Raw genomic sequence first — 23369 nt, forward strand, 5'->3', positions numbered from 1 at the left:
TTTTTGCCTTGTCTTTAGGGCACAGAAAGAATCATTGATGATTCTTTCTAATATTTTTTTCAAGGAAATGTTATGTCAGACTCAAGTGAATGGCTTACATCCACATGCATCCAGAGGTTGTGCTGCTCACAAATATCAGCAATGTTGTCCAGAGGATCGAAGGCACCATATACGGTTGTACCTGCTGTGGCACTGACACAAAAGGGAGTAAGTCCCTGTCAAAAACATAAGGTCAGTGGAATATGTGTGATGAGGAATGATTCTTATAGTTTCTGAGGTCCAGCATTAACTGAATGGATATTGCTTCCCAGTAAGTTCTTTAACTGCTTGTCATTTTTATTATTGTTAAATATTTAAATAAACATATCTCATTGTTAAAGTCTCACATAGCTTCATGTGTCACTTACATTTTCAATTATTTTTGCTACATTTCAGCTATATAAAAGAAAATATACAAAAATATGAACAAAAAACATGAACAATTATGAGCAGTGGATAGTATATAGGATGATGATCTATTGATTTGCTTTTTTGACCTTTGCCAGAAACAAAGCCCATAGAGAAACTGTCCATTATGTCTTACAGTACTGGAGTTTGTGCAAAACCCTTTCGGGTATTTTTGGGAACCGTTTTCTTTCTTGTGTTTTTATTCAGTTATTCAATGCTGATAATCCCATGTCTTTTTATCACATATCCCATAAGCAGAAATTTTAAAATATACCATTTTCTTGGCTTGTAGTATATTTTTCTCTAATTCTAAAGGAATCATCTTCCCCCTTGAAAATGCAAATAATCAGAAAACACACAAACATTATTAGATATTCATTTTGGAGAACATAAAATATATAGAATATGAATTTTGAAGATTGGGTTCTTTGTATGGCATATTCCAAAGAACATACACTTTACTAGAAATATTTTAAGTATCTAGCAAATTAACTTTTGCACATTGGATGTTCAAAATCGTCTTTTTGGTTATCAACTGGTCTTTTTAGTCAACTGTATTACATATATACTATATTTGGAAATATTTAACATTTCTTAGTTAATGATACTGCCTTTCTTTCATAATCATCTACCATCTTACATTCAAATAGAGCTTTAATGCATTTAAAGTACTTAACATAAATTATTTAATTTGTTCCTTAGGATAGCCATGTGGCATAGGTATATTAATTATCCCCTTTTACAGATGAGAAACTTGAGGCTCTAGAGATCCTTTAGTAACTCATTTAAATCTACTAAGTTAGCAAGTACATAAGGCAGGATTTTAACCTCAAATTTTCCAGAATCCAAATCTTGCTTACTACCCAAAATTCCATGCTGTCTCTTTATACTTTTTTTTAAACCCTTACCTTTCATCTTAGAATCTATACTATGTATTTGTTCTAAGGCAGAAGAGCAGTAATGGGAGTCACACAGCTGGGAAGTGTCTGAGGTCGGATTTGAACCTAGGACCTCCTGTGTTTGGGCCTGGCTCTCAATCCACTAAGCCACAAGCCAGCTGCCCTGCTGTCTTTTTTACACTTTCAGATATCACACAATCACAGCCGTGTAGGCAAAGGAAAATTAGAGCAAGCAAATACAATTTTGCAATCCAATGATGGCAGGAGCAGTTTGGTTTTCTAGTTGGAATTACAGACCTTTAGTTAACTGGTATTTTAGAAGATGTCATTTTAAATTCCCTCACTTCACAGTTGAGGACACCCAAGTCAAGACAGGGTAAGTCACCTATCTACTGTCACAAAATCTATAATATACAATTCTATTATATTTCTGGAATATGTAATATTCCAAAAAGTTGGAATATGTTTTCAGCAAGATCCGTTTTTGCAATAATTTTATCATTTGTTCTTCAGATATGTGAACTCCTTGAGGGTTGGTACAATGCAGAGGTAAATAAATGTGCTTTTTGAGAACAATTAACTAACTCCCTGTGGCTCAACATCAAGTCGCACCAGTTACCAATTTCTGAGAGTACTCATTATGTAGGAAGGATGTGTCATATGCAATCTAGCAAATTAGAATTGCACTAATAATTTTGCTGCCATTATGAACAGATTTTATTTTAATTAAAGTAATTGTTATAAGCCTGGATTCTTTAAAACAAAGTAGCATGAATGAACATGTTGATTTTCCTTGAGGAACTTGAAGCTTTTGGGCAACCAGAGAAGCTCAATGCCTTCCTCCTCCAACACTTTCCAGAAGATTTAAGCCCACAGTGAGATTTCCATCTTTATTTGCATGGCATATTATACTGTTAATGTAATAAATTTATAAACAAAAATACGAAACAAGAAAGAATGGTAATAATTTTATCATGTTGTTAATGATTCCATGTCAAATTAAAGACATATATTTTTGAGCATGAGTCTTGGGTTCTCCAGAATTTGGAATTTAAATCTTTCTATGATTGTTTTACTAAATTATTTACCCTCTTTATATATAGATATATATATATATTATACTTTATATATATATATATATTAATTTTGAAATATTTTAAGGTTTATTATTCCTACAAGATGTTATGCTCCATAAAGATATACCTTTCAATATAATTCTTTTATAACTCCTATCCTAGCTCAATGCCCTGTATAAAGCAGTTAATTAAGATGCTAATGATAATACATTGATAATTATATTCAACATTGACACTATCATATTATATTTATTTAGTGTATTATTGTTAAAGTTATTTAAAAACATTTGATTGTCACAGAAATCCTAGGAGATGGATAGATAGAACATCCCATTTTATTCCCATTTTACTTATAAGAAAACTTAGAACTAATTATGGAAATTACTTGTTTAAAGTCATAGAGTTTAGAAATGGCAGGACAGGTATCCAAATGCAGGCATCTTGACTATCTATTTTATATATTTTTCCTCATTAAATTATAAGTCTTTCCCTAAAGCAACAATTTTATATTTGTAATATTTTAACAATATTATAACCTAGTGCCCTATTCATTACACTCAACCTAAGGTACTAAATTAGTTCTATTTATGACTGAGACTAATCAAACGATTAATAATCAACATGTGCATAGGTCAGCCATTATAATAGGTAAAAGATATTGAAGTAAAAATACTAAAACATTCCATTTCCTCAAAGGTCTTACATCCTAATGGTAGAATTAGTAAGTAGCTATAAAATATATACAACTTAAATAAAGATTAAAACATGGAAGATAAATATGTGTTAAGTGTAAGGATGTTTGGAAAGGAGACCTAAGAAATTGGGGAGATTTGAGTAGGCTTCATTTAAAATATGGAGCTTAAGCTGTATCTTGAAGGAAAAAGGGACTTTAGGAAGAGATAAAAAATAATTCACTCTGAATAAGAGGGATAGCCAATACAAAGGTGAGGAGAAGGGAGTTTGAGAATACTGTGTAAGGAATAGAGAGCAATCCAGTCTAGATGGATTATAGAATATGGAATAAGCAGTAAAGTACAGTGATATTGGAAATGAAAGTTGAGGCCAAATCGTAGAGTTTCATGCCATCTTAGTAAGCCTCCAGAGTTGGATGAGTACTGAAATCAGTTGGTCTAACCTCCATTTATGGAAAATTACTTTGGTAACATTATTTAGGATGGAAGAGAATAGTGGAAGAGAGAGTTTAGTTGGGAAAAAAATGAATTCAGTTTTAGACTAGTTAAGATGCCACCAGCAACTGAGAACTGGGATTGAAGATCCAGAGAGAATTTGGATGAATGTTTAGAACTTGATCTTATTTACATAGAAATGATACTCATGGAATTTAGTGAGAAAAGAAAGAGAGAGAGAGAGAGAGAGAGACAGACAGACAGACAGACAGACAGACAGACAGACAGACAGACAAGACAAGACAAGACAAGACAAGACAAGACAAGACAAGACAAGACAAGATAAGACAAGGTCATCAGGACAAAAAAAAGGCTGTCAGATTTGACAGTTAAAGATCATAATAAACTTTGTTGAGAGCAATTTGGCCTCAGAGATTTGCAAAGACCTAAAGAATGAAAAGAACTAGAGGGTCTGAATGTAGAAGACTTTTCAAAAAAGTTAAATTGAGAAAAGGAGTTGAGATATAGGGCAAAAGCTAGAGTGAATGGAAGGGTCGAGGGAAGGATTTTTTTTTTAAAGGAAGGGGTAGATTTTGAGGCAATACAGAAAGAAAGCAATTCATAGGAATCCTAAGCTTGTATGAGGTGGATTTCTACCTAAGAACTCTGGGAGAAACAAGTCAAAGTGGAATCTCAGAAATCAGGTTAATTCTGGATTTATAAGAAAATAGTTAAATCTCACCTTTCATCACATTTTACCTCAATTACATTATCAGTTCCAATGCCAAGTACTGCTGCTATTTTCTTTATGGAATAATGACTCTTGAGGAAAAAAAAGATATAGATTTATCAATATGGGAGGTAGCAAAATTTAGTGGATGGAGAGACAGAGACAGGAAGAGATTTATACTTTTGTTTCTTTGAGAACAAGAATGGTGTCTTTTACTTCTCTAATGCTCTGTATACTCTCCAGCACTGCTAGCAAACATTTTTGAGAGGAGATAAATAGTATATAGACACAGAGTCAAGGGTCAGAGAGAAAGGTGTAATGTTTAGGGATTAGTGATTAGACAAATCCCTTGATGCCATGAAATTCTATGTTCAAGTCTTGGCTATGATATATACTTGCTATGTGACCCTGGAAAATCTACTTAATCCCTCTGTCACCCTGGTAAATCTCTAACACTATGAATTAAACAGTAGTTGCAGAGCATTAGTAGAGGAAGGAGCTTGTCAGGGAGTCCTCCCTGTACTGATGATTTCATAAATCTGTACAAAAGGAAAAAAAAAGAAAAAATATATCTGCATCTGTTTCTAGTTATTATATTTATATGATGATATATCATGCAATAATTCTTGTAATAGAATATCATGTCTATTACCTACATTACTGTTTCTCTAAAATTATGTATTTTCCTCTGTCTTTACATTAATGACATTCATTTTCCTATCTCCACCACTGGCTCTCAGTGTAAGATGGTTGTCTTGTTTTTTGTTCTCTTATCTTTATCCACTTCTGTTATGCTCCTAGCACAAAATTCAGGTCCTTCCTAACATCTTGCCAACCTTTCCTCATTTATACATGAGAGCACTGGAATAAATCACTTGTCTGAGGTAAAATACATAGGAACAGAGTCAGGACTAGAACACAGATATCTAAACTCCCAGTCTCCATTGTGCCACTATCATATACTGTCTCATCTCATGAATGTCGCCATGATGGTGGCGGCAGGTAAGATTGAAAATAGACTATCCTCGTACGTCTCACTCTTGGTGACTCCATTTGTGATTTTCTTGGCAAAGATTCAGGGGCTGTTTGCCAATTTCTTCTCCAACTCATTTTTCAGATAAGGAAACTGAGGTAAACAGGGTCAAGTGATGTACTCAGGGTCACAGTTAGTAAATGCCTGAGGCTGAATCTTCCTGAATCCAGGACCAGCACTCTGTCCACTGCACCATTTAACTTTCTCATACTAGCTGAAGTTCTCTTTTAATTGTCAGCCCAGGCTTCATTAGGCTGACAGTGTTTCCCATAGTTTGAAGAAACTTTCTTTTGTCATGGCGGAAAGAGAAAGACTACATTTAAAAATTTTCCTGTAGTGTGATTAAATGGAAATAGATGTATAGTCAATCTGAGTAATAGAATTCTCATTAATTTAATATTTTTATGCTGTACCTTTGGAGATAAAATTGCATTTACATGGAAGAAAAAAATAGAATATTAATCATTTGAGGCAAATGTGTAAAACAACACTTTTGCATCCAATATGTGTGAATAAAATATAATGGTAAAATGTCCATTTAAATTAAAAAATTGTAGTAGAATTTCTCCAGATTCATGGATTGCCAATTATTCTACAGATCGGGATTCCCAAAGGAGGTACATTTTGTTCAAGTTGAATTTTAACATTTTCAATAGGAGAGCACTTGATTTTAAATGTTGTTGAAGTAGAGGGAAGGGAGGAAAACCAAACTAATTAGAAGATTTTATTTATTTAAAAAAATGAAAGAAAGAAAACAAAATTGAAGAGTGACAGTAATGTTATATACTCAACTCAGGGAATTAAGACAAAATTACATACCCTTGGCTATTTAAAATATTAATTATATTAATTATATCACAGTAATCATGTTGGACAGGTAGGCGGTGCATTAGATGGGGCCCTGGGCCAGGAGTAAGCAAGACTTATTTTCCTGACTTCAAATCAGTCCTCAAACACTGAATAGATTTGTGACTGGGCAAGTCACTTAACCCTATTTGCCTCACTTTCCTTATCTGTAAAATGAGCTAGAGAAGGAAATGTCAAACCTACTGAAATGACTTAACAACAAAATCATAATTCCAGATTATATCATATGTCAAATGATATCATATGTATTTGAAGGCACATATACACACTTTCCCAAAAGTTGTAAGTCCTTTTATGCTTTTTAAAATCTGCAAGAAGATGTTTGAAACAAATTCTCTTTTTACTGACTAGTTCTTCAATCTACATTTTTCTTTCTAACTAATAATTCTGCCCTGACCCCACAGTTGCTTACTTCATTTAAAAAAGAGACAGAATGGATTTGCTTTAAATGCAGTGCCAGGACTTTTTTTTTTTAATTTTAGGTAAAGGGAATACTCAGCTTTAGATGCCAGTTTCCCTATGTTTTTCAAACCTGTTGAAATGAATATTCTCCATACTGAATTATTTGTATTGGCTGTCCTTGCACTTCCACATCATAAGAAATTTTGACTCACAGACACACACACACACACACACAGATCTTTATGGTACAACCTCATTAACCTTGTCCTAAAGAAAAATGTGAGTCTGTCTACTACAAGGAATATCATTCTGGTCTTTCAGGGTCTGAGCCATGTTTCTTGTTAATTTTAAGTTATATAGTTTATGAATGCTTATCCATTTAAAATGTACTTACATGTTCAGAAACAAATAATACAATATGTGGAAGCACAGCCATGCCTTTGGTTTTAATCTCAGGAAATTTCTTGTAACGAGCTACCAATATGCTATAGAGATTTGATATGCTCCCACCTATGGGAGAAAGACAAAAATGTCACTATAAACATAATTTTAAAAAATTAGAATGGAGGAAGGTAATAATAGTAAACTAAAAATCCCTTATGACTGAAACTAGTTGTGTATTATAATTAATATTCTTTTGAAAGTATTCTTATAAATAGTATATAAAAGAAAGGTCTACTAGCATAAGTTACATTTTAAAAAACTCTTATTTCCAGCAAAAAAAGCAAAAATAAATTGGAAAAGATCTGTATAAGAAATGTAAAAATTATTACAGTGCTTTCTCCTTTTTAAACCAGTATCTGAATAAGAATTGCCTCTGTAAAATATCTGACACTGAAGTATCACAACATGAAAATATCATGACAGCTTTTGAAAAATAACAAAATGCCAAAAATATATCTTCGTAGCCTTTTAGAACTCAAAAGATTCTCAGCAATCATTTAGTACCTCTCATCTTGCAAAACTAAAACCAATCAATTCAAGGGAAATTCTGATGTCATATATTAAAGCTAAAGTGGAAAAGATATGCAAACTCAGGATTCATGAGTTTCACTCGTGTGTAAGCCATGATGTCTTCTGAAACTAACACTCTGAGTCTTTAAGAGGGACCAAATATACCGGTCTAGCAACTCTGATAAAAATAGGAAATGAAGCTAATTTGGTATAACTTGTTTTAAGTTGACCCATACTGATTTCTAATGGTCATTTCTTCCTTACATGCTCACAAGCCATCAGTGTAATAATTGACTCTAGCATGTTTCAGGAGATTAATGAAAATTTTACTGTAATTCTCAAAATCTGTCCTTTTGCCTTTTTTTGTGGGGTAGGGTGGGGACCATGAAGTCATTTGCCTATCTCCAGTTTCCCAGCTGGTCTCCACAATATCTGAGATGACCATCAGAGATTCAAAAATCTCTTCTGTCAAAGTTTATAGGATTGTAAATAGCATCATAGATTTAGAGCTAGTATTGTGGGATGTACATCATCCAAATTTAGAGACTTGATTATATTTAGAAAAGCTAAGTATTTACCTTATTTTTTTAAGTAGTTTTTATCTTTACTTTATGTTTTTCCATTACTTAAACTTTCCCGTACATCTTTCCCTTTCTCTGCTCCCAGAGAGCCATCCTTTATTGCAATTATTTATTTTTCAAATAAGAAGGGAAAAATAACAAAATCAAACAATATTTGGCAACTAATACATCTTAATTACATTTTTCTTATTTTCCAATTATAAAGAAAAGAGAGAAAAGTGGGAAAAGAAAACAATCAAGTGAAATGTATCAAAATTTGACAAACATCATAAAAATTAAAAGAAAGAGATGCCTAAATTTCACTCAAGATGAAAATCAAGTCATTCTTTTTTACATCCATGATTTAGTCTGGCCCTTGAAGACTGTTTACCAGGAGAAAATATTCCATCAGCTTCTGTTTCTCCCCAGCCAATTATTTCATGCATTTTCTTCAGGAGTATCATTTCCATGACAATAAACACAGGGGATATTTCATATGTAAACCTGTATATAATATAAATCAAGTTGCTGTTTGCATTAAATGCGATACATGCATGTGATAAGCATTATCTGTAGTAATCACTAATGTTTACATAATACTTGTGAAGAACATAAATTAACTCAATCAATTCTTATAACAACTTGTAAAGTTGCTCCTATTATTATTCCTATTTTGCAAGTGAAGAAACCAAGGCTGAAAGAACTAAAGTATGACTTGCCTACAGTCAGACATCTAATAAGCTTCTGAGAGAGAATTTGAACATAGGTCTTCCTGACTCCATGCCAATATTATTGGCATAATACCACAATGCCCACCACATTAGATGTGCAGGATTATGCAATGGCAGGTTTTATAGAACTTTTAAAGAGTAGCATCAAATGGTCTCTTGCCTATCTTTAAAGAGGCTAATTCTTTAAATGTAAGAATAGAAATCTCATCACTACTGCATCATCCAATAATCTTGTCTCTTCTCTTTTTTTCATTATCTGTATGAGCAGAATTGCTGGTTTTAAGAACAGTAATTCTCTAAAATAGCACATATGCTTCATAAACCAGATTGATGAGTATAATTACAGCATTAGCCCTGTCAGATTTCTTGTGCTTCAATCTTAAAATGCATTGTGCTATCTTAAAAAAAGACTTTAGAATAAACATAAAACACAAGATTAACAAAAAATAGCTTGTTTGTAGAATAATTTATAGTTTATAAAGTATTTTAATCATCCCATTTGCACCTCCTGGCAGATACATGAGTCAAATTCTAATAAGCATTATTGTACTCTCCTTTTACAGATAAGGACACAAAAATTTAAATGGTTTTAATGATTTACCAACTCTCACACAAGGAATAGCAGAAAGAAAATTCAAAACCAAGTCACCTCTACTAAGTTCAGTGTCATTTCCAAAACACCACTGCCCTTCAAGGAAAAGTTATGCAGCAGTCATGAGTCTGGTTGATTTTTAATCATATTTTTAAATTTGTAATAGCTTTAGTCCTTCTTATTGTCAGCTACCTACTTGTGGAACATCCAGTAGAATATAATCTTTCTAAAGGTATTAATAATATTCAAAAGTTAAAGAGAAATATATGTATATATATTACTGTTGGAAAGATTTTTTAAATGAATGTCTAGCTTGTTTGTTTCAATTTGATTTTTAAGATTCCTTTCTAGGAGTTATTTTTTGACTGCTAGCTCTGTATTCCTGAACTTTGACAGAACTCATTACTTTCATTTTTTCCCTCTCATCACTTCCTATTTCTTAATTGCCAAAGGCACTGTCTGAAAAAAAAAATTACCAATTACTTCAATACAACTTGACAGAACAGCCTGTAAATCTGGAGATCAATTTTCTGATGATCAAAAGTTTTGTTTTGAGCAAAGATGAATTCAGCATAAAAATAGCACTTAAGTTTTTCAAAGCTTTTTATTTACATAAGCCACCTTATTGGGTCTTATACTAAGCCTAAGAAATAGGTGCTATTATTATCCCCATTTTATAATGAGAACCCTGAAGCTGAGAATTTTCGTGACTTGTTCAAAATCAGTAAGGGTTTGAAGCAGAAATTGAACTCACTATCCTTAACTTTAAATATAGAATTCTATTAACTACACTAACTACTTCTAATACCCTTATTCCTCTCATTATATCAGTTGATAAGGAAGCAGAAATTCTGCATTTTTAATGAAGACTATTGCAGGCAGCTAGGCATTGCAATGGATAGTATGCTAGTCCTAAAGTCAGAAAGACTCATGTTTCTTAGTTCAAAGCTGGCCTCAGACACTAACTAGCTGTATAATCTTGTTTGTCTCATTTTCCTTATCTATAAATGAGCTGGAGAAGGAAATGGCAAATCATTCTAGTATCTTTGCCAAGTAAACCTAAAATGAGGTAAAGAAGAGACTGGCCTGACTAAAATGACTCAACAACAACAAAATAACACACGTTAGAAGTCAATAGTCTTTATCACTAGATATATAAAAATCAAGCACTAGCCAAAGTTTTTGGCAGAGGAGAAAAGTGAATAAATAGATTTTTGAGAAAATCTTTTTTTTCATTTCAATTATGGAGGATAATCATTGATCATAATAGGCTGCTGGAAAAATGGACACCAAACTGAAAAGCATCCCCTTACAATATAACAGGAGATCCCATTATGCTCCTCATAAAAGCCAACATTAAGACAAAAATAGAAGAGAGAAGATAAGAAGATGGGAGAAAAAAAGAGACCTACAAAGTGGTCTCAGTGATTCCAGATCTACCCCTAGTGGGGTCTTTCTTCACTCAAATGCACTGAGGGGTTGCTCATCAGTTGGAGAATGACTCTACAAGTAGTATTTGATCATAATGGAATATTGCTGTTCTATAAGACATGATAAGTGATAGACAGGATGTTTTCAGAAAAATTGAATGACATATAAAGTGAAATGAGCAAAAAAAAAAAGAACGCTGCAACAGCAATAGCAATATTGTATGATGATCAACTGTGAATGACTTGGCTATTCTCAGCAACAGAATAAGACAATTCCAAAAGACCTATGATTTTTTAAAAAATGCTATTCTTCTCCAGGGGAAAAAAAAACCAATGGAGTCTGAATATAGAAAAAAAAAACATACTTTTTCAACTTTATTTTTCCTGAGGTTTTTTTGTCTCTTTTCTTCTACAGAATGCCTAACACGGAAATATGCTGACTGTATGTGTCAAATCTATAGCAAATTGTTTGCCTTCTCAAGGGATGGGGGCAGGAAGGGAGAGAGGAACTACTAAGAGTCAACTCTGTGCTATGCACTTCACAAATGCTACTATCCCCATTATAAAGATGAGATAGCAGGTAAATAGAGCTTTAGTGATTTGCCCAAACTCACCTACCTAGCAAATGCCTGAGGTCAAACATAGACTCAGGTCTTACTAAACTCAGGCACTATCTGTTGTGCAACTAAAATGATGGAACAACCTGTACCATTTCCGGTTTCCTTCTCTGCAACATTTTGTCTTTGAAAGCCACCTACCGTGATGAGAATTTAAGTGACTTATACAAGTTCACACGGATAAGATAATATATGTCAAAGAGAAGACTTGAAGCCAGGTCTCTGTGATTTTAAGGCCATCTTTCCATCTATTACAACTGACTGCCTCTCCTACAAATGATTACTCCTATGTGTGACTTCAGAATGTGACTTCAGAAAAATCTATTAGTTGTTCCTCTTTCTTAATTATTTCAGATATAATAGTCATAGAGTTGGGCTTACTGTATTCCTGGATAGTTTTTTAGCCATATATCTCTCTGCTTGATATTCATTACATTTCTTCTTTGGTGCTATGTTATGTGTTATGCTAATGTGCTATAGCATATTCACTCCCACCAAATACCTCTCTGTTGTCTTTTGCCCAGCATTCAATATTCATTTTTTGGAGACTGTTGTTTTCCTATGACTTGAAGCTATATACCATCTCCAAGGAAATGTTTATGCTAATAAGATTGCTCTTTATTTCAAGAAGAAGTAAGAATTCCTTTAAAAAATTTACAATTTCCCAAAGGTATTCTTTTCACTTTATTCCTTCTGTTCAGTTCTACATCCATTTTATTGTCCATGTACAGTGTCCATCTTATATATACATATAGATGAACCTACGTTGCAGGTAGCTTATGCAACTACTCATCATTGCTTGGATTTTTTTTAATTCACAAAGCTTTATTTATTTATCTTTTTCCTCTTTAGGTAGGAAATTAACCTTCTGGAGCATCATAGTAATGATGACTCCTAGGGCCAAAGAAATATATCATCACTGTTGAGTATATGAAATTACAAAATTACAAGGGATTCACATTCTTTGCTATGTTCCTATATTTTCAATTAGTCACTCAGCAACAATTCAATCATTAGACAAGCATACATTGACTACCTTCCTATGCATGGTCTGGTGATAGGAGATAAGATGACTTGCTACTTTGCACTGGGGTTATTTCTGTGCTGAAGTTCAATGTAAATTTTCCTGGAGATATGCATTGTGTTCAGGGAGAATCTGGAGATCGTAGCTCAATAGCTTAACATGAATAACTCAGGTATCACAAGATGGATGGTACAAATTGCCAAGAACAGAGATTGGATACTAGTGGGGCTCATAGTAAGAACTTCCCAGCTATTGAGTTGCTCTAATGATGCCACATCAAAAAGGAGCGAGGCTTTTCCTCAGAGCTTCCACGTTTCAAGTATCCCAACTATGATTCGTTATATTTTCAATAATGCCAGGGGTGACTTTGGGCACAGTACAATGTTTCTTCAAAATGAATGATTTTCCTTGATGATTTAATTGCTAAAGCATCTGTGATCAGGGGAAATATACTTACATGTTAGTATTTGCAGTAGCTGTCAACCACTCCCCAGCTACCCCAATTATATCAAGCCCACTAGAGAGCTGGTTAAAAAAGCGAGGATGTCCTATGGAAAAACCAACAGAACAGAGGAGTCACACATGTTATTAGGAGTCAAAGCTTAGAAACCTGGTCAGTCAGTCCAAAGCATTTTTAAAATGCTCACTGTATGTGACACGAAATGCTGGGATAACAAAGAAGGGCATAGAAAGAACTTAAGGAGCTTGCCTTCTAATGAGGAAGACATGTTAAAAGCAGACACATACAAGATGCATATAGAGCAGATGGAAGGTAATCTCAGAGAGAAAGGCACAGCAGCCTGGTGGGAGCATGGGGATGGGAAATACCTCCTGTAGATACTAGGATTTCATTTCCATCTTGAATGAAGCCTGGGAAACTAAGAGGAGGATGTGAGAATGAAGGCAGTCCATGTATTGAGGAAAAGTCAGTGCAAAGACAGAGAGAGAGGCGTGAATACCATTTCAGATCAGGGGTTCTTAACCTTTGCCTTCATCTAATGAATTTTTATTTTTTGGTTTTGTGTTTTGTTTAGTATTTTGATTGTACTCCAAAATAATTGGAGTTTATTTTATGCATTCAAAAGTATTATTTGGAGAAAGAGTTCATTGGTTTCACCAAACAATTTCCACAGGGCCCACAAAATAAAACAAAAACAAAAACTTAAGAATCCCTGGGTTCAATGAGCAGCAAATAAGTCTGTATATCTAGGTCACCAAAAATGGAGGTGAAGAATATGTGAAGCAATTGGAAAAATAGCAAGGGGTCAGGATATGAACCACTTTGAAGACTATCCTAATTACAAATATCCAGGCAACAAGAAAGCACAATAAGCCACAGGACAAAGTCAGAGAGAGCTCAGTTAAAAGGGATCAGAATGGAGAGCAGAAAAGGTGAATCTAGAAGTCATCTTGGAAACCAAATAAGAATCTGAGTGTTAGAGACAAGGAGGTATTCAGGAACTCAATAATTATTTGTTAAGCACAATGAGCAAAGCACTACTAGAGACACCAAGAGTAATGCAAAGACAAATAAGTTGATATTCCTCTGCTCCAAGTCTCACATCGACTAGCATTTATTAAGCACTTACTATGAACAAAGCATTGTTCAAAGCATTTGGTATACTAAGGAAAGTGAACAATTATCCTTATTTTCAGGGAGCTGATCATTTAATTGGGAAGAAACTTGCAACTTACAGCTTATCTAAGATGTAAGAAGACTGGAAAGGCAGGAAAGGTTCATATTATGAAAAGCTTCAAAAAACCAAATATAGGGTTTTATATTTGATCCTGAAGGCAATAAAAGCCAATAGAATTTATGAACTGGGGCGAGGAGGGGGAGCAAGAAGAAAAGACAGAGTGCTAGAGCTAGAACATTTTCATTTCCATAAGACATGAAAATAAGAAAACCAGTAAGATAATATTTTAAGTTAACAGTGGCAAAAGAACCACCTTCTCTATCAGCCTCCACAAACCTACACATAGGCTTTTACTATATGATTCACTTAATGATTTCTTTCTTACTCCAATTTCTGATCTCTTAAATTGCTCAAGCTTGTCTCCCTCCAAGAAGCAAAGGTACTAAATCCATGATGTGCAGAGGAGGGGTAAGTGACAGAATGAGGTATCTCCCTCTGTCTAAATGATGTCCTAGGTTAGAGAAACTCAAGGGGGCAGAAACTCAACCCAAAACAATTATTCCATTCTCTCCCAAACCTGTCAAATGGATATTCATACCACCTAGTAAACTAAAGAATGAAGGACCTTGAACAAAGGTTAGAGTACAGGGTTGAAGGAAAGAGGACCACTATCTAACTACTGCTAATCCTATCACGGAGAAATTCCTTGTTGTAGGGACCAAAGACAGTGAAGAGTAAGATCCCCAGCAAAGGAAGAAGCTAAGGAGCACTGATGTCTATTCTCCAGGGCTGTATATTCTTTCTTTTTTCTTTCTTTTTTTATCTTCTAGGTTTTTAGTTGAATATTCTTTCTCCTGAACTCATTGGTAGTTTTAATCTGTTATTTTTTTTTCTTATATTTCTTTGTTGCTTACTTCCTGACTATTACTCTATCTCTGGGGATTATTAAAATTAAAAAGATAGAAATAGAAAGCTACCTGTTGGATAAAAAAAACAACAATATAGATTTCTTTCTAAAAGTACAAGATAAAAATGAAACGTGGCATTCAAAGAAAAAGAACAATGAAAGAACAGGAATGAAATACCATGAATTGAACCCTCAAACACATACCTGCAGTTAATAAATGTATTATATTAGACTAAATTGCATAATTTGAGGGTAAAGAAAAGGAGAGAGGTTAGGTAATGGTTCAAGAGAAATATTATATAATAATACTAATAGCTAGCAGTTCTATAGCATCTACAACATGACAGATACTGTACAAAGCACTTTAAAATTATTATGTATTATCTCCATATTACAGCTGAAGGAACTGAAGCAAAAATGAGTTTAAAGTGACTCAGACAGGGCCACAGAGCTAATAAGTATCTTGTGCTTGATTTGAACTCAGGTTTTCCTGACTCCAATCCCAGGGCTCTATCTACTGCCACATGGCTGCCTAGTCTAATCATGTCCATGATAAACAATGAAAGGAATGCAATTCTGTGTCTCTCAGTAAAAAGAAAGGCTACAACAGAACAGAGAAGTTCTAAAGAGAGGAATTGTCAAAGGGGGAAAAATAGGGGAACTCATTAATCACTGGGTAAAGATGTTTCCATTAAAAAAAAACATATATATATATATATATATATATATATACACAAAAATATATATACATATATTCTGCAATAATAGGTGGGGTTTTATTTTTATTATTATTATTATTACAGGGTTTTATTTCCAGAGAGTTAGTGAACAAGACAAATTTCTCTGAGAGAGGGTTATACCTCCATGGATAACATCCTACCTCAGAAGACAAGAAATGAAAACCATGAGAAAAAACTAACATCTATAAGGGTGGGAAGATATAGATCCAGAAGAGGTGAATAAATTGCATTTGGAAAAAAATAAAAATGAGGTCAGAGAGTAGATTTGGACTACACTATTTGGAACACACAAAGAGTTTAATCATGAGGCAATGCTTCTATCTTTGTTGCCTTTTTCACTGAACTCATATTTCTAAGTTTTAATTATGGGGGGATGAAGGGAAAGATGTAAAAGATATAACAGAAATTAGAAGGGACTTGTTAGATACTTTAGGAACTTGAATTCCACAAGGGATACAAAAAGGCTAACGAATAAATAAATAAGGATCAAGACTATAAATCTGAGAATAAACATTCAGAATTAACTGAAAGGTAGAGAATTAATGAAGAAGAAAAGAAAAATAAATTCCTTTTGCAAAAGGCACAGAAAAAGAAAAAGGTAACAAACAAAAGAAGTTGTAGAGGAGGGAAATTTTTCATTAAGCACAACTGAGAGGGGCAAAAGAAGTAAGGATGAGTATAGACAAATTCACTGAAAAACTTGATAAAACCATTCAAATTAAATCAGCATTTTAAAATCATAGAGTGCTGTCAACTTCTAAGAGAGATCTAATGGATTCAAGATGCAAAATGAAATATAGAGTTTTAAACATGGACAATGGGGGAATTTGTTTTATAATATGTATATCTGTTATAAGGGTTTTCTGTTTATTTTTCTTTCCCATTTCAGAGTAGGAGGATGGGAAGATAGGAGGTAAATACTTGTTAATTGAAAAACTGCTGTTTCACTGAAAAAATTAAGTTAGTTAGACTTTTATCAATAACACTATATTCTTGACATATTTAGGAAAGATTTTTTTAATCCCTTCTTCCTAGGGCATCCCATTATATGAATGTATGAATTCATTTAACTGGAATATTCTGTTATGTTACCTTATTAAACTAAAGTATTTATGTATAATTTTATTTTATTTAAAAAAATTTTAAGTCAAAGAAGCTGAATTTAAGATTGATTTCAGATACTTACTAGCTGGCATATCATTTAACTGCTGTGTTTCTCATTCAACTCAACAAGATTTAGTTACTAAGTCATATAGGGAATCCCTGTGCTGAAAGTATCTCACACTGATGAAATCAGAGATATTTGGTCATTCTCAAATAATATACAGCTCCTGCGCTTTAGTCGTATATGTAATTAATAAACATTTTATTTGAAATTTTGGATACAATATAAAATATTTGGGAAAAATTATGAATAATGATTATAACAAAGATTCAGAAAAGTTAGACATAGCTTTCTAATGTAATCTAAGTAATAAGTTTGAGAAAATAATTTTGTTGATTAAACCACAATCATATAAAAATGCCCAAATAATTGTCTTTCAATGCAAGATGAGATTATATACCTATATGTATTATATAAAAGCATATATATTTAGGTTTCCCCAAATTTTGCATTTGGAAATTAACAGTGATAGTATACCACTTGAGGGATACTCTACTCTCAAGACGTCGCTCACAATATGAAAATATATCTTCCTGGTTTATATATCACCTGTTTTAACTCCATATTTTAATGTATCTCTGCAATCAACAAGCAGCTGTTCCAGTGGTTCGGGCTGGTCAGACAGTTCTAAGTTGAACCCATCCAAACCTTCAAGGAGTTGATGAGGGTAATGGAAATCCAATATTTTACTTTTCTCATCAAAGGTTTTTCTGATATAATGCAAGAGAATGTCAACCACTTCTAGCAGAAATTGTTCTGTGAATTCACCTCCATGTTTAGATGGTAATAAATCTAGAAAGAACAAAGAAAAAGCAATATTTTATTTCAGAATTAGGTCAACAATAGTTCCCAAGGAAATCTACCAAGAATTCCTTGCAATGAATTGCACCACTGAAAATTATTTAGAATAATGTGGCATAGCAACTATCAAATGAAGATCAAAAGTTTAAGTAAATTCTGACTTTGAAATTCATTGATGCATTCTGATTTAACAATATACTGTAACAGAACCATTCCAGAACTAATTATGAGACAAACATCTACTGGGCTCTGTCTACTCCATGCAGTTGCAACAACTTGCCTATCCAAATGCCTTACACATAGTGGATACTTAACAGATGCTTGTTGTTTAATTAAATGTGGTTTGTGATTTATTTATTTGCTCTTCAAAAGGGATCAACATAGGAACAGATTGTCTCAGCATTTAGTTGTCAAAAACCTTTTGCTGATTTTTCTTTTAAAATAATTTGCAAATCAATAATTTTAATTAAAAATCTTCTTGAATAACTTTTGTTTTTAGATTACTTTAGTTTTAAGCATATTGCTATGTTCCTACCTGGAGAACATCTCTTGCAAAAAGAAGGAAAGAGAAAAGAAGAAAAGGAAAGGAAAGAAAAAAAGTAGTCTAACACCAAAAACAATAGTCTGACAATATGTTCCATGCATGCATAGTTCTCCCTCCCCTCTGTAAGGAATGGATGGGTCATCCTATGAAATACTCTTTTTCTTTCTCAGCAGTATACATCAAAACAATGATATTCTTTTATATCACCAAATCATGATAAAAGAAAAGGTATCTGATTGCTTCATTCTCACCTGAGGCATAAACATTTGAAAAATCAGTCATGAAACTCTCAATATTATCTTCTTTTCCCATGTCTTCTTCACAACCTTGGACATCACAAATAGATTTTTTTCTCCTCTGCACTCCATGCAGCTCCACACCTAGATAAAAAACATTCTGAGGGAAACTTGTTCTATGATGGTGAAGGGATTTGAGATGAGTCAATTATGTGTTGTTCTTTCTGTAATCTCATAATCGAATGGATTTGGTAAAGAAACTCTTATTACATTATTTTCAGTAAAATCCGCCTACCAGTTTGGGACAACTAGTTGTAAAACTGCTTCTTTGTTTTAATTTTGGCCTATTATTTAGTTCTTCACTATGATTTAACTTGCCACATTTATGTCTTTTACTTATGCAAATAAATGATAATCTCCTTAAAGGTGAGATTGTACCTTGTACTCATTCTTCCCTGTGGCATCTGGCACTACCTGCATAAATTGGCATGTAATGAATGTTTTTATCCTATTTTGTTTGATAATCCATGATCTAAACGAATAAACCCTCCAGAGTAAAATGACTAAACTTTAGATAATTAACTCATAGAAATCATTAGAGTATTTTTATAGCTTGATTAAAAATATAATACTGGGGGCAGTTGGGTGGTTCAATGGATTGAGAGCCAGGCCTAGAGACAGGAGGTCCTAGGTTCAAATCTGGCCAAAGTCACTTCCCAGCTGTGTGACCCTGGGCAAGTCACTTGACCCCCATTGCCTAACCCCTACCACTCTTCTGTGTGGTAATGGTTTATGGTTTAAAAAAAAATATATATATATATATATAATACTACATAGCACATATGTACTATAAACATAATACAACACATAGATATAATAATATAGCTTCTGAAATAGTTAATTTTTCTTAAATTAGTTTACCCTTTATTATTTTTATAATTTTTAATTTTTCCAGATTATATTTAATACAATTTTAATTTACTTTTTTCTGATATTTTACAAACTATGTTCTCTCCTCTCCTCCCCAAGGAGGCAGGTAATGCTATATATAGATTGTACAAATGTTATTATATAAGGTATTTCCATGCTCATCATATTGTGAAAGAAAATACATATTATTTTCCCTGGAGAAAAACTGATGGAGGAAATAAAGTAAAGGATGGTATGTTTCAATTTGTATTCAGTGGCTCTCTTTTTTGGTCGAGTCTCTTAGAGCTGTCCTGGATTCTTGCCTTATTGATAATAGTTGCTATTCACAGTTGATCATCACACACTATTGTTATTACTGTATACAATACTCTCCTTGTTCTGCTCTCTTCATTTCACTTCACTTCATACAAGTCTTTCCAGGCCTTTTTGTGATCATCTTATTTACCATTTCTTATGGCAAAATAGTATTCCATAACACACATATTCTTTAGCCATTCCCCAATTGATGGACACCCCTTCAGTGTCCAGTTCTTTGTCTCCACAAAAAGAGCTGCTATAAATTGTTGTACAGGTACCCCCCCCATCTTTAATCTCTTTGGGATACACAGTAGTGGTGTTGCTGGGTCAAAGGTGTCACACAGTTATAGGGTCTTTTGAGTATGGCTCTATACTGCTCTCAAGAGTTGCTGTATCAGTTCATAATTCCACCAGCAGTATATTAGTGTCTAGATTTTTTCACATCCTGTCCAGCATTTTTCATTTTCCTTATTTGTCATGTTAGCCAGTTGGATAGATATGAAATTATAATTCAGAGTTGTTTTAATTTGCATTTCTCCAAACATTTTTTCATATGACTAAAGATATTTTTAATTTCTTCATTGGAGAATTGCCTGTCCATAACCTTTTACTATTTGTCAATTAGGAAATATCTTGTATTCTTATAATTTGACAAACTTCTTTATATATTTGAGAAATAAAGCTATGCCTCATTATTTAAGGAAAACAATTCCATCTATTTAAAAATGATATGTAATCAGCTATCAATGAAGCCTGAATACATTTTGGCATCAAAAGTCAATTAACATTGATTGGGCATTCTTTATGGATAGTTTTGAATTAGAAACTAGAGCTGTTACATCATTCTGATAGGGAAATTCCATGTAAGAAAACTCCCTATACCAATTCAGGTCGACACTTTCTCTGAAACTTCTTAATTCTGATTTAGTTACCTCAAACATGAGGGTTAAGTGGCTTGCCACAAGTTACACAGATAGCATGTATCAAACACTGGACTTAAACAGCTCTATCTTTTGCTTTGAGGCAACTCTCTAACCAATACACCATCCTTTCTTTTTATCTCTACTCTATTTCTCTGTATCTCTCCATTTCTGTTTATCTCTTTATTTATCTCTGCCTTTGTCTCTATCTGTATCTCTCTGTTTCTCTCTGCCTATCTCTTTTTTTGTCTCTTATTTCTTTCTCTCTGTCTGTGTTGCTCTCTTTGTCTGTGTCTGTGTCTGTCTCTCTGTTTGTCTCTGTCTCTCTGTCTCTGTCTTCTCTCTATCTCTGTCTCTGTCTCTGTCTCTGTCTCTGTCTGTCTCTCTCTCTCTCTCTCTCTCTCTCTCTCTCTCTCTCTCTCTCTGTCTGTCTGTCTGTCTCTCTTTCTCTCTCTCCCTGTGAGGACAACCAGAGACCTCCATTGAGCAAAACTCTGGAAAGCCTAAAAACCCCCAGTGGCAAAGCTTTGTAGGTAGCCATAGTTCAGTTATGTCAGAGACATAGCTCACTGCTCACCTGAGGCTTCAAATCCCTCCTTCTCTCCCTTTTCTTAAACTGTACATTCCTATCAAACCTACCTATGTATGCATTCTCTGGGAATTTGGGTTAAGATATTTACACATTAATATATTGATTTATTAGCCTATAGAAAACTCTGTCTAGATTTGATGAGGTAAACCAAGTCCATTGTACCAAACTTGTAAGTCATTACCTTCCATTGTGTATGTGAAAAGTTTACCTAATACCTCAGCCTGTATCAGTCTCTCTATAAAATAGAAGCTGTGATCAAAAAAGTTTGCCTTGATTTGCAAGCAGCTTGTCTTGGCCCTCCTGATCCTCAAACCTATTTTTCATCTACCCCACCCTATCTTGAGGGAATCCCAATAATCTTTGAGCAGATCTCACAACACCTCCCTCTCTCTCTCTCTCTCTCTCTCTCTCTCTCTCTCTCTCTCTCTCTCTCTCTCTCTCTCTCTCTCTCTCTCTCTTTCTCTCTCTCTCTCTTTCTACATATATATACATACATGTGTGTGTGTAAATATATACATACTAGTATTCTCTAGCAGTGCTGCTACTATACAAAGTAGGAAAGATGTATATACAATAATATTTTTGCTCTTAAAGAAAAAAATTATATTCCTTCTCAACAATCCAGTTGGGAAGACTAGACTAATATATGTGATTTGATAAGAAAACTAAGTGGTAAACTGTGAGATAAAAGGGACAGAACACTATGGTCTGGATTAATCAAAGGTTTCAAAAGGCATCATGGTACACTGGAAAGAGCATTTGAAATTGGAAGACTAGGACATGAATTTAGGATCTTATACTAACTAGTAGTTTGATCAAGGGCAAGTAATTTAGCCTATTAAGACTCAATTTCTATATCTGAAAAAGAAGACATTAACTTCATAGAAGAATGATGGACTTAAACTGGGTGGTTCTGGGTTCAGATATTGTCCTTGATAATTATTAGCGGAGAAAATGCTCACAAATGACTTTTAGCTTCAGTTTATTCATTTGCAATTTTAAGAATATATTAATAGGATTTAACAAGATTGATTGTAGATCAAAAGATAATAATTATAAAATATATTATATACTTTAGAGGGTTATATAACTATCAGCTTTTGTAATTATTGATACTGGTGCTATATATCCCAAGACAGCTATCAAGAAAGTCTTTGGTAAACATGGTACTGCATAAATGCAAGTTGTTAATACTAATTCACAGAGGTGGTACTATATGCATTTTGCATATGTTTTGAATATACTTCTTTGTATACAGTTTGTTGCCCAAAATTCAATGTATATTCCTTGATAGCAAGGACTTTTTTTTTTCTATCCTCCAGGGCTAATAAACAGTTAGAATAATGACAAGCATTTATATAACTACTTAATGTTTACAAAGCGCTTAAAAATATCTTATTAGACCATTACAACTCTGGAAGGTAGATCCCATTATTATCCTCACTTTATAGACAAGGAAACTGAGGCAGTGTGAGGTAAAATGACTTATCTAGGGTCACATGGCAGGTAAGTCTCTGAGGAAGTAACTGAACATAGATCTTTCTAACTTTAGTTCCATTGCTCTATTATCATTTTATCTATTGAAGCACCTGCTTGCCTTTGTAATGGGAAAGTGCTTTGCTTATTCATTCAATTAATATCTCTGTTCTTTAAAAATTTAGCCTGGATAAATAGGTGTTCCCAAGGAGACACATACTTTTCTCACTAAGAGTTTTACCCCACTTTCCTCCTACTGTAATAAGAAAGGATGTTTCATGCTCACAGGTTTGAGGAATATAGATCCTATATTTCAACTTTCTGTTATCTTTCATTTTCTGAAGAAATTGTGACAGTTAGGTGGCACAGTGAATAGTGCTAGGATTGGAGTCAGGAATACGTGGGGTCAAATCTGGCCTCTAATACTTAGTATCAGTGTGATTCTGGGTAAATCACTTAGCTGTTGTCTTCCTCAGTTTCCTGAACTGAAAAAAATTGCATAATAATAACATTTACCTCACAGGGTTGTTGTAAGGCTCATCAGTTAATATTTCTAAAGGGCATAGCATAGGTCCTGGGACACAGTAGGTACTATATAAATGCATATTCTCTTCCCTTTATGTCTCTTTTTTTAC

At 33.6% G+C, this 23369-nt stretch overlaps 1 protein-coding gene across 1 annotated transcript in view; it reads right to left on the reverse strand.

Moving 5' to 3' along the window:
* Positions 1–23369, reverse strand: part of LOC100024319 (glutamate decarboxylase 1-like) — a 47535-nt gene that overhangs the window by 17613 nt on the left and 6553 nt on the right. Inside the window, exons 2-9 of the mRNA XM_056821098.1 lie at positions 18535–18663; positions 17488–17730; positions 12947–13037; positions 8487–8599; positions 6976–7091; positions 4292–4371; positions 722–776; positions 99–215 (exon numbers count right to left, since the gene is read on the reverse strand). Coding sequence (XP_056677076.1) covers positions 99–215; positions 722–776; positions 4292–4371; positions 6976–7091; positions 8487–8599; positions 12947–13037; positions 17488–17730; positions 18535–18663 — 944 coding nt within the window. The remainder of the gene's footprint in view (positions 1–98; positions 216–721; positions 777–4291; positions 4372–6975; positions 7092–8486; positions 8600–12946; positions 13038–17487; positions 17731–18534; positions 18664–23369) is intronic.

The sequence above is a fragment of the Monodelphis domestica genome, chromosome 3, assembly GCF_027887165.1.
Source record: "Monodelphis domestica isolate mMonDom1 chromosome 3, mMonDom1.pri, whole genome shotgun sequence".
NCBI lineage: Eukaryota > Metazoa > Chordata > Mammalia > Didelphimorphia > Didelphidae > Monodelphis > Monodelphis domestica.